Genomic DNA, 12,852 nt, shown 5'->3' with positions numbered 1-12,852 from the left:
AAGAGATGTCTCCTCCATGCCCACCATGGATCCAACCACCCCCTTCCAGACATTCAAGTCTCTTCACTGAGGTCCACACCCTTACCCAGCTCCTGTACCCATCGCCTTGCTGTGATGTCCCAGGTCCCCACCTGAGCATGGGACAAGCTCCCTTGACAATGGTTAGGTAGGGACACTTTGAGGGGAGGGAGGATCTTGGGACCTTGAGAGGGGTCTTCAGGTTGGCTCTGAAAGCTCGGCTGCTGCGTTTGGTGTTGACCCTCTTGCGGCGCTTTCGGAGGACAATGTAGATCTTGATGTAGACCAGCAGGGTGACAATGAAGGGCACATAGAAGGAGACAATGGAAGAGTAGACCACGAAGGCAGGGTTGGCAATGATGCACTCATTCTGATCTGGGAAAAGGAGAGCCACAAGTGGGCATTGCGTCAGTGGGCCCATGGAACCACAGTGCCATCAAAGCACACTTACTTCCTTGTCGGCACCAAGGAATAATCTTACAGAGAATTTGACTAAATTAAGGTTGCCTGGAAATGTTGGATGTAAATAAATGTGCAGTGTAAATCAATAGGAAAACTACAACCACTAAGCTGGGATTGACTGTTTCCAAGTTTTCTCATTACTGTTCCTTTGTTATTTGGCCATAGTCTTGTCATCTCTGAGCACACAAGTGACGCTAGACTATTCAGAAGAAATGACACAAGAAAATGATTTTCAAAAGACTGAACTATAATTTTAGCCTCTCCTGTATGCTGGGGGAGAGCTTGGCCACCCCTTAACTGTAGGAAGAAGATAACATTGGGCATGTGTTCCAATGTGTCTCGTGCTTCCATGTTCACTCTCAAGTCAACCAGATGTCTGTCCTGTATCTCAAGGCCTTCCTAGATTATTTCAAGTGTAGTTAGATCTGTTCCCATTTCTCAGAATTCCTGACAGACTTAGATTTTGGGTCACACATTTATGGAACCTCTTTATAGCCTGTCTTGCCATGGTCTCCAGAGGTCACCTGTATAGCTTTTGTCTCCCTGATGAGAAGCAGCTCTACATTGGCAAGCACTTTTGCCTCTTCTCTTTGAGAAGTTCCTGCCCCTCCTCCCACAGGAAAGGGCACAAAGTCAGCTCACCTCCTGTTTGTTTCTAAGTAACAAGTAGGTGCTACTCTAGGTGGCCCAGGCCTGGTCTAGGCTCAGCTAGCCCAGTAGGCTGCAGCTTCATCACAAAAATAGCATTAACAGAGGCAGATGGAGAAGTCTAATAGGTTCTCTCCATGTTCATTCACACACACACACACACACACACACACACACACACACATGTGCAGTTTGTGAGGCTGTCTGGTGTGCTTTAATTTAATAAACAAAAATGGCCAGACATCCTTCTGAACCATTTTCCCCACTCCTCATCTAGTGCCTTAGGCTATTGTTGTCTCTCTAGCCCAACCTGGAACAACTCTGAGTTGGGCTGGGCCTTGGAGATCCAGTTTGGCCTCAGTCTGGAATGGTGAATGGACATTCATTGGACCTTCACCTATGCCAGGGACCTGGTGCCACCTAAGCCCCAGGAAAAGACAAGACTCACCTGTATTGTTGAGTCCAAAGAGCAGTGGGCAGGAGATGGTGAAGGACAGGACCCAGACGATGGCGATCATGACAGTGACTCGACGCTTGGAGCTGTAACGCGTGTTGTACAGCATGGGCATGGCCACAGCTGTGTACCTGCAAGGGTGAGGGCCTCTGAATCTGGGGTGCTGGCCCACGGACACCTCACTCTCCAGAATGCACACAGCAGAGACACCTCTGCGACCTGGGCTGGACCATTGACCACTCCATGAAGCCTGCCACAGATATGTGCACTCAACCTTTCCTGCTGTCAGAAAATGGAGGACACTTGGTGATGTTCAATCTTGCACATAATTAATGGCCAGCTACCATGCATTCCTGAGTCAAACTTATTATTCTTATTGCCCCTCCTTGACTTCAGCCTTTTTAGGGGATATGTTTTGGGTCTTTGCACATTTGGATTTATTACATCTGTTCTGGGCACACAGAAAGTGGAAGTGTTCATTAACAGACTTGTAGTCAAGACCTCTTAGCAAGGTGTTAGCCCCATTTAGCAAGAAGTGATAACAATGGTAACTTTATCGTTTTCTCTCACATTTCTCTACCTAGCATTTCTCATTCATTAACTTGTTTAATTTTCCAAGAATCCCATGATGGGATAGAGCCAGGGATTCTGAGAGCCTTCCAAGCAAATCTGTGCAAATAAATGAAAGGCTCCAAAGAAACAGTTTGGCAAAGTAGGCAAAGCCTGGACCCCCTTAACCAGGTGACCTGTGCTGGACATAAAATCCAAAAGCAAACTCTACAACTTAGGGGTGAGTGTCATCATTAAAGTCTAGAAAATGAAACTTCCACCATCTGCCTGCAGGCACATAAGTAGGAAGTGATTAGAGCTAGTACTGAAGTCAGAAACCACTTTTTTTATACCAGTCGCTGTCTGGGAATTCTTGGTGGCTTCCCTGTGCACAGGTGGCCTCTCCTTAGGGAGTCTACTATCCTGGTCAAACACACACTCGCACACACAGAGACTCATATGCACATGGCCAGCTATTAGGATCACATACAGAACCTGACCCTGAGGAGAGGTGGTACAGCCAGAAAGGCAAATGGCCAGGGTCACCTCTCCCATCCTGGCTGGGCTCACCTGTCAATGCTGATGGCACACAGGTTCAGGATGCTTGCTGTGCACATCATGACATCCAGAGTGACGAAGATGTCACAGTGAATTCTGCTGAATTTCCACTCACCCACCACCTGGGGACAAAGCAACATAATGGGTGGACAGCAGGAGGGGGACATTTGCTTAGGACAGTAGCTCAGTCCTCCTGGGGCAGGTGGATGGGCTCAGAGCACATTTCTGGGAGTTTTGTGGATCTTCAGCTAGGGCCTGGGGAGAAGGGGTAGCAGTGGGAAGCAGTGCCCATGAAGACTTGAGGCTTATGCTCCTGGACTTCCTTATCCCAGACACGTAAGTCCACTTTGTGCCAAGAACTGTACTAGAAGAAAGACGGCCCATCTAAACTGAGTGCCTCAACTTTGAACCTCAATCTGTAAACCATTTGCATGATCACTTTGTGATCCCCATAGGTTTTCTTAGATTTTGTATTTGTCTATTTGCATCCATCCATCATAGGGATAACTATATTAGCTGTATTTTCTTATGTTCCATGTTACTGATGCTGTGGTATTTGGGGACCTTACAGACCCAGGGAGAGACAGTTCCTCTTAGGGCTGGCTAACTCCTAAACATAGAACCCGGTTTACTTAAGAGCACACCACCTCTCAAATGCAAGCCAACCACTCCTTTTATACTCTCCATATCAGGCCAGTATTTCCCCTGTCTTAAGTCATCCCAGGCCAGTTGCCAGGCAACTAGGGGCTACCTAAAGCCACTGGAATTATTCAAACTAGACAATCTTAAAATTGCTAGCTATGCCCTGCCTTGCATTCTCCAATAAAGACTGTGCTTGGGCTTTCCCCTCACCCTTGCTTCTCTGTCTTGACCCAAGCAGCTCCCTCCTGCAGCCCTGCATTGCATGCTGTGCTTCTCCATCCTGAGTAGTATTACACTCTTTTACAATGGTATTGAGCTCCCTGTGCTGTCACTTAGTCATACCTCTATAAATTAAATTCAAGGTGTCATTTTAGGACTCCTGTTTGACCAATGAGAAAACTGAGCCTCGGAAAAGTGCAATGACTTGCTCGTGGCCTGTTGGCTCAGCCTCTGGTCCCACTTTGATCCAGGTTCTGGTGAGTCAGGCAAGTCCTTCATGCTTAGTCTGTGTGCCACGAAGTCAGGGATCAAAATGGTCTATTAAAAACAGTAGTGAAAATGGTGGCTCTCTGTGAAGTAGGCAACAAATGTCTACTCCTTTTAGCACTCTGAGAATGAATGTAGACAAGTCTGTGTGGAGGTCTACAAACATCAGGATGGATTGGGGAGGGGTGCTGGAGTGACCTGTCTTTGGTATGATAGGAAATAAAGAGTCCAGCTCTGGTGAAGACCATTTTGCATCCTCCCGCCATCACACACATACTCACTGCCATCCATCCGCATAGCCCAATGTCACCCACTCACACACACAAACCTCACTCACACAGATGGCAGCCCTAGCAGCTCTGGAAGTTTGGAGCAGCCCCCATCCTGGAGAACACCTTTGGCTTCTACCCACAGGAGAGAGAGAGGTACAAGACAGTCGCTTGTACAAAAAAGTTGCAGTGGAGCAGAGCAGCACTGACTGCTGTCCCAGCTCAGCACGACAGCTGGGCTAATTCTCACCATTGCCCTCTCTTCTGCTGTAGGCCAGGGAGCCAAATACTGGCATTGAAACTCCATAATGGGCAAGGGAGCTGCTGTGGCCTCGTGTGGAGAAATCAGCATCTTTTCTCAGAAGACAGGAAGCCTTTCCCATGGCTTTGTCTTCTCATGGCTCATTTGGGGCCCTATCCCCAGCCTCTCCTGGCCCCATGTGCTATAGGAGCTGACAGATGGATGTCTTGTTGGGTTTGGGAGTACAAGGCATGGCCGGGGCTTCCCAGGATAAGCAGGTACCACTGAGCAGTCCCAGGCCCATCTGGTTACTGGCTTTGAATCCTATCCTGAGACTGATCTGGGAGCTGCCTTTATGTCCCAGCAGATATGGGTCTGAGATATCAGGGCCACACTCCCTGTCTTCTGTCTCTTCTTCCCTCCCATTTCTGTCTTCTCTATTTATACCTACAGAGAAACTCAGTGTGTGCCAGGCTATCCTAGACTCCTGGATAATGTTGGAATGATTTCAGACATCCCTTTCTTCAGGGAGCTCTCAAACCCCTCTCCTCATTGGCCCCTCTGGAGCCCAGAAGAAGGGAGGGTTGTTGTTCTGTAGTCCCAGGAGCAGCTGCTGTGGAGAGCAGTTAAGAATAGCAACTCAGAGACCCAAGAAAAAGTATAGGCAGTTTATAGGACATCTACTATGTCCCTGTATTTCATCTTATTTATTGCTTTTCAAATTCACACAAGAAGGGATTGCTGATCCTTGCTCCAGGTGAGGGGAAGGAAGCTCAGAAAGCCACAAAGCAGGGCCAAGTTCACCCAGCAAGTATTCGGTATGCTGGAATGTGAGTCAAGGTCTTTAAGCATCACATTCCATGTTCTGTACTAAACCTGTCTTGGAAGGGACCATTTGGTTGTCAAAAGGAAAGACCCTATGTGAATAGTCTTTGGTAAACATAAAGTGTGACTGGGAGAGATTATCATTGCAAGTTTATCCACCCTTGGGTTCACAGAAGAAAACTTGTCCAAGGTCACTTGAGACTTAGCAACAGCAGAAGGGCTGGCCCAGGTTTTCTGGTCATACCCAGGACTCTTTTTTCACTCTCTTAGGCAGCTTTCACTGATATTCTTGCTCATGTGGAGCTGAAACCTGCATGATGGGCTCTGAATTGGTGACATTAAATTCCAAAAAATAACCATAGTAGTGTTATGCCCTTACTATATTTCAGGCTCTGTTCTAGACACGTCATGTTTATACTTATGGAATGAAGACAGCAAACCTTAGTGACAAGGGCCATTGGTGGCTTTTGAAATCTACAGTCTAGGGGCTCTGCCTAGCTTAGTCTCCTAGATAGCTCTTCCAGAAGCATTACTTCTCCCTGTAAGCCTTCCCAACACCTCCAGGCTGGGCCACGTGCCCTCCATTGTGTCCCCAACTTTTGTGGAGACTGCTCCATGCTACCTCCATCAGACTGTACTGTCCTGACCCTGTCAGTCTTTTAATTCATGACAGGCCAATGGCTCAGACCCCAGCCCAAGGATGGAGTAGGATAAAGTGCCCGATATATGATAAATGACTGAATAAAGGACTCTAGAACTGATCTTTTTACTTTCACTGCTAGAAAAGGACACAGAACGTCTCATCAGAATCAGAAAGGCTGTGTGGCCCCTGGCTGCCCTTACACAGGAGCTTGCCTCACTCCTACTCAGGTGGAAAGGGTAGAGTCAGGATTTGACCTCAGTCTCCTCATTCCCAAACCAGCCTGCTTTCTATATACTGAGAAGAACAGACCCAAGACAGACAACAGTTGGTATGACAGGTATCGGGGGCATTTAACATTGCGGGAACAGGATAGAAAATACTGGATAACAAGGGAGCTTCCTGGAAAGGTTACAAGATGTGGTTGAGAGGACACCTTGATAGGATATTGGGTGAGATAATGTCCACTTGGGACATTCTCTGGGGATGATAAATAGCTGAGACCATGTCTTTTGGGCAGAACTTGCTGACTAGCTCTTGTTTTCAGTGGAATTCTATGAAAGATCTTGAATTGCCTTGTGAGAATGACTTTCTACACTCCATCCCTCTAAAATAGGGGTCAGCTTTGCCTCAAAAATAATGGTGAACAAATATGTTTAAAACTTCTGCTTGAAAGACTTAGATTCTTAGAAACTCCAACATAGTCCACATACAGATTTGTCCCTACCCAAGGGTCTGGATAGGGATGGGGAGTCTGGAAGCCAACAAAACCCATAACCAGAGTCCTAGGCAAAACAGACCTCACTCTGGGAAGAGGTCTGTTTGGTGGATGGGTTTGGTGGATGGAAGGGAAGGGGAGCATCCTCTCTAAGTGGAGAGGTGACGGATATCCTGTCATCAGCTTCACCTTTATCACCCTTGTCATAGGCTTACTATGTGCTAGGTACCTTTCTAATTACTTTGTACAGAGTAATTCATTTGCTGCCTAGATGAGTTCAAGGTAGGTACCATTAGTACGCCTATCTCATAGATGAGGAAACAGAGGCACACAGAGATTGATTGTTCTAAAATCATTTTTCCCTACCTCTTTTCCCTGATGGTCTGAGGTCAAGGACCCCTCCTTTGGAAAGCAGCAGGAGTGTATCAACCCCTGAGAATTAAGAAGGGACTCCTCAGGGAGAGGCCTCCAAACAGGACATGGGATGGACTGAGACAGAAACGTGCACCATAGGGGAACTGCACCCCTGGCCTGTGTCGCTTGTCTTTTTTTTTTAACGTTGTTTTGTATTTGTTCTGTTTCCTTTTGGCTATTCTTCAGTATTCAGTAATGTCATTTTGAAAGTTCAAGCTTGTTTTGGCTGTTCTAACAAAACCAAGGGATGGTGGCCCGTGTGGTGGGGACAACAGGATATGAGAATCTTTTGGGAGCCTAGAGACAGGCAGGTGTACCACTTTTGACCAGCCTCCCCTCCTTACCTGAGCTGCTATTTCTAGTGGCCTGTGCTTAGCTCTACAAAGGGTTTGTACTTGCCTTCATCAACAGAAAGTCCTTCCTCCCAGGCAGGACTTGTCTTTGTGCCATAGGTGAGCAATCTGCTTGCCCAAGGCAGCAAGGTGATAGCTCAGTGAGCTGAGCATTGGCTCTTTCCTAACGCCTGATTGACTTCTTACGCACCTAAACTCAAGACTGGCTTCAGCCCTGAACCGACCACCCCCAGAGTCTTGGGCAGAGAAAGCAGCAGGACCTAGCTATACACATTGAATTTCCCTAGACCCCCACATCAGCCTGCAAGGCCTGGAGAATGTCCATCTGGAGGTGGGGTCCACTTAGGGACCCATCTATCAGCATCTCCCTTTGCCCCAGGACAACTGTTTCTTCTCAGAGTCTCTATCTCCCGTTCTGCAAAGTGAAGAGAGGAGCACTGACTCCCGCGATTGCCTGATCAGTAGCTGCAACACACTTGGTACAGAGCTGGGACCACAGCAAGGGACTGCCCACTCCCCATCTCAAGGCACAGAGCTGGACTCTGTCTTGATCGGTACAATGGGCAGCTGTGGATCTTCCTGAGGAAAGGGGTGGCTGTGCAGGTAATGGCTGCCTGTCCTGAGGTCTTGGACACGAATGTCAGCATAAACTGGAAAGAGGGGGAATAGAGCGGCAGCTCCCATTTCTGACATGGGAAGAGAAGGATGAGGATTTCAGGCCTGGGAGCAGGGACACATCCCCTCCTTGGGGTTCCTCACCAGTTACTCACATTCCCAGTATGAGCTATTGAACCAACTGCAGGACCAGACAGAGTTCCAGCTTAGACCTACTAGCTGTGTGATGCTGGAGAAGTCACCTAACTTCTGACTATCTGACACAGACACACCATTTGCAAAATGGTGATAATGGGAACCTCCCAGAGTGGCTGTGAGGATTCTACAGGAAAATGCTGTGCATAAAATACATACCACAAGGCCCAGCACTTAGAAAGCACTCTACAAATGGAGTTGTGATTATCCATGGAGACAATCCGTGCAGTCAGTAAGGAGGAAAAAGTGAACCCAGGGAAAAGAGAGAGACCACCTGGGGAACTGGCAGGCAATGTGTTGGGAGAAACCAGTGGGGACCTGGAGTCCGGGCTTCAGCTCAGTGCCCTCCTAGAGAGAGGCAGGGGCCCAAACCTACCTCCAGGTAGACGACCCAGGGCATGACCAGTGTGGCTACCAGGAGGTCGGCCACAGCGAGACTGACGATCAGGTAGTTGGTAGTGGTCTGCAGAGCCTTCTCTCGAGACACAGCCATGCATACTAGCACGTTCCCAAAGATGATGATGAAGATGAGTAGGGTGAGCAGCATAGCATAGTAGTTGTAGTGGGGCCTGTCCGCCTTTCCTTCTGACCCATTGAAGGGCCGGCTCCAGTTCTGCCTCTCCAGATCGTCATCGTACCAGGACAGATTCAATGGATCCATCGGGGCAGCGGAGCCACTGGGTGGCAAGGCTCTGACCAGGAAAAATGGACACAGGGAGTAAGCAGGAGGGCCTCCAAGGCACGCTGCCTCCCAGAGGCTGAAAACCAATCACTTGTAAGGAATATAGAGAATTCTCCCACTTCAGGATTTTAGCTTTTACATTCAATGTTTTTGTTTTTGTTTTTAGAAATGTTGGGGCCTGCTACCATTTTTATGCTAGCAAGTTCTTGCAGATAGTAGAAGAAATAAGTGAATACATTTTTAAAATATAATAAAATTAATGAGCCTGAAAGAACTGATCATTTGTTCTTTCATTTATTCAACAAACTCATAAGCACAATCCATACACCATATACTTTAAGATAAGTTAGCTTGGAGTCAAGCTTCTGGTGGTAGAAACAGAAATAGGTATTCAATAATTCTTGATTCTATAAATATTTATTAAACATTTTTCTATATAGTGCCAGAAAACATAGAAAGAAATAAAATACAGGTGGTTCATCAGCTCACTTAAATCTATAGGTGGTACAGACGAAGAAATGGAACGTATACAGAGATACATATCCTTGTTTAGGTATTCAAAGAAGATTTTCTGATGGAAGTAAAATTTAACACATCCTGAAGGATGTGTAGCCAGGAAAGAGCTGTGAGTTGAGGGGAAAGGTTTAAATATAGGAAGCACCATATGCAAAGCATATAGTTCAATACCAGGTACCAAAGAGATTCTGAACAGCAGAAGTGCAGAGGGTCTTGGCATGAGTTCAATCTGGGAAGGTTGCTTATGTGAGATCCCAGAGGACCTTAAAAGTTATGGTAAGAGTTAGACTTGATTCCAAAGCTAGCAGGAACCATATGAATAGATCCGACTATAGTATAGAGAGTAGACTGAAGGGGCCCAGAGTGGAAGCCAGACACCAGTGGAAGGCTGTTGTAGAAATCCAAGCAAGAAATAATGAGGCCCAGCAGGATACTTCTAATGGCAGCTCTGAGGAATGGGCATCTCGTTCCCAAGGGGAAAGACTTCAGGAAGGAGGTCTGTCTGACGTGAAGTAAGAGGAGATGCCCAACCAACTGATGGGGTGAGAAAACAAAGCACATTCCCAACAGTAAATCATGCTGTCTGGCTGTGAGGTTGGGGAAAATTAAACCAGAGGGATATTCGTAGGCCAGAATGGGTCTTAACAGCTTGAGAGCTTCTGAAAGGCCCCCATTGTACAGGGCTTCTGGATGCTGTGGTGTGGAAGAAAGTTTGAAGTGGAGGGAAGTGACTATAAGTCAGGTAAGAGATGGTAGTCGCTGCTGAAGGTGGGAATGAGGATGGAGAGATGTGTTCAGAATCAGGCACTAACTTAGCAATCAGTCTCATGGAACAGGGTTATTGGATAGATGTGGGTGGGAGAATGAAGAGAGAGGTGAATGGGGATAGAAGGAGTCCAGGACAACTCCAGCATTTCTGCTTTGGGTTCGGGGAGGCTGGCAGTGGTGTGCTCACAGAGCGAAGAGAGCAGAAGGGCTCAGGAGCAAACTCAGGAGGTGTGAGACATTGACGAGCCTGACAGCCAGTGTTTTGGTTGTGATTGAAACATAAAGCTCATGTAATATAGTCAGTTTCCCTGCTAACAAAGTGTTTCTGCTTCACACAATGGAATTATATTTATCAGCATTTCAAGGCATTTCAACCAAAGCACCATGACTCCTGGGTGCTTTGTTACCCAAGTGGACTTAAAAACCAACAGTTTATGCTGGTCAGGATGAACGTGGTATGATGTCCAAATCAGAGAGCTAGACACACTCACTGCACCAGGCAGCAGGTCAGAGGGAACCATGGAGAAGGCTCTGCCCAGCTCTGAATCTCATCCCGGCCTTACGTATCCACTCTGTCCAGCTCTCAGTAAGGGAGTAACTGATGGTGTCCTACTAAGCACCAGCATCCTGAGGGCTTGGGAAAGCAAAATACCTAATTCTATGTGGGGTGACATAGAATATCACTGTGCAACAAGTTTTCTGGTTCTAAGGCCATGAAGCACTATGTCATGTAGATACTATATTCAGCAACCCCGACTGCTCCCTCTTCTAATTTGGAGCACACAGAAGACCTGAATATATATATTGATCAGACAACAAGAGCTGCTGTTGACATTCATGTATCCAGTCAGCATCACACGAAACACGGTGTGAAGCAATGTTGGGAGCCTGGAGACTATGTGAGGCACACTTGCTCCCACCCCCACTCCTGACCATTCCCCTCTGCTCTTCCCCCACTTCTTTAGTCCCTCTGCTGTTCTTGCAAAGGGTTTGGGAGTTTGCCAAGCTATTTTGGATATACTATCTCATTCATCCTCAAAACAACTCTCTGAAGCTTTTAGTCACTAGCTCCACTTTACGAATGAGGAAAGTAAATGGCGAACTCTACTCAGGGCCCACAAATCCTTTAAAGCAAGACTGGCTCAGAATCCTGTTGATGTCTTCCTGCCTGGGCCATTTCTCACCCTCCTCAGGCTCCATCAGGGTTGTTCCACAGTTCCATCCTGAAATATACCTTTTTTGTGTGGCTGCTTTTGCACTGAGGTGTAACCTCAAGAGTCTGTAGCACATGATTGCTCATATCTCATCTTCTTCATGGAATGAACAAATAAAAAACACATCACCTTGTTCTTTTCTGACTCCTCTGTGGTTTGCAGGCACAAGTGGTCAATAGTTGTTTGCTGAACTGGGTCAAAGGCTTTGTTAATATAACTGGGAAGAAAACCCCTTGAAATGTTCTGGCAAGCATATACCACCAGATTCACAAGTGTCAAAAAAAGTAATGCAGCCCAAGATGAATGTGCTCCTCACAAAATTCATATGCTTAAACCCTAAGCCCAGTACCTCAGAATGTGACTATTGGAAGACAGGATTTTCAAAGAGGAAATGACATTAAAATGAGGCCATTAAGGTGGGCTCTGATCAAATCTGACTTGTGTCCTTGTAAGAAGAGGAAATTTGAACACAAGGAAGACACCAGGAATACACACAAGGAAGAAAGACCATCTGAGGATACTGTGTGAAGGAGGAAGGCTCTAAGATTCAGCAAATACCATCCATGGGACCTGGCTACAAGACAAACCTGAATGAATCTCAGGAAGAGGTAGCAGCTAGTCCAAAGGATCCAACTCTCCGAGGCCACCTGCTATAAGCAAGGACTGATACTCACCACTGTATTTCATAGGCTGTAATACATGATGGCATGTGAGATGCACCATTGTTTTATGTAACACTATGAAAGAAAAAGAACACCATCAAAACCCACCACAACCGATGTTGTCAGTTACAAAGTGCACTCTGATTTCAGAAGCTGAAGTGGGAAGAGTATGCATCTTAGAATTGATAAACAAGATTGCCTCCCTGGCACTTCTTGGCTGGCATTTTCTCAGGAGGCCTGGACAAACCTGCCAGCCCAGGCTCCCTGTGCTCCAGCTCGTCCCTTCCTCTTGTCCTCTGCCTCAGGGTTACACAGGTCTTTGGGCTTCAAAGGGCACTCCATGAGAAGGCACAGGGGAAGAATCAGGCTGTAGCCTTTTTCTCTCCAGGGGCACATGGAAGAACCCTCAGACCCCTGCCCTTGCCCTGCTTCTTTAGGCTTCTGTGTCCCGGCCAATTTGGGCCCATGAGTAGGACAGATGAGTAGGACAGCAGCGCAGGGCTATTCCAAGTATTCTTAGCTGGTTCTGACTCCAAAGAAGTCCAGCGAGGTAAATGTCTATTCTGGGACTCATGTAAGAGAAATGCTAAGCCACACAGCATCCAGGACCTTGGATTTGCTGGATAGTCCAAATTTTTTTGTTCTTTTTTTTAAATAGAGATTGAGTAACTGTATAACCCAAGGCAAATTATTCATAGAGTCCTAAGCTTTCTCAGATGAATAAGATCACGTTTTTTAAAAATCTATTGTCAAAAAAGTATTTTGATATCGGTTTTTAAAAATGTGATCAACTTGTTCACAACCCTCCAAATACGGCCTCCATCTCCCTCCTAGGTAGCGCTTATCTCACGCATGAAAGATTGATTACAAAAGCTCCAAGTCGCAGTCCCCAGTCAATGTTAGCATTTGGTGATGACCAAGTG

The 12,852-nt window shown here is 46.7% G+C and overlaps 1 protein-coding gene across 2 annotated transcripts in view; it reads right to left on the bottom strand.

The window, feature by feature from the left end:
- The window catches only part of Drd2 (dopamine receptor D2), a 59,934-nt gene that overhangs the window by 6,317 nt on the left and 40,765 nt on the right, over positions 1 to 12,852 (bottom strand). For both annotated transcript variants that reach the window (XM_020161573.2, XM_020161574.2), the window contains exons 2-5: positions 8,464 to 8,779; positions 2,702 to 2,811; positions 1,577 to 1,713; positions 203 to 393 (exon numbers count right to left, since the gene is read on the bottom strand). In XM_020161573.2, the coding sequence (XP_020017162.1) occupies positions 203 to 393; positions 1,577 to 1,713; positions 2,702 to 2,811; positions 8,464 to 8,748 (723 nt within the window). In that variant the 5' untranslated portion in view covers positions 8,749 to 8,779. The remainder of the gene's footprint in view (positions 1 to 202; positions 394 to 1,576; positions 1,714 to 2,701; positions 2,812 to 8,463; positions 8,780 to 12,852) is intronic.

This window comes from Castor canadensis, chromosome 2 (assembly GCF_047511655.1).
Source record: "Castor canadensis chromosome 2, mCasCan1.hap1v2, whole genome shotgun sequence".
NCBI classification, from domain to species: Eukaryota; Metazoa; Chordata; class Mammalia; order Rodentia; family Castoridae; genus Castor; species Castor canadensis.
This window is presented reverse-complemented; position numbering and strand designations above follow the sequence as displayed.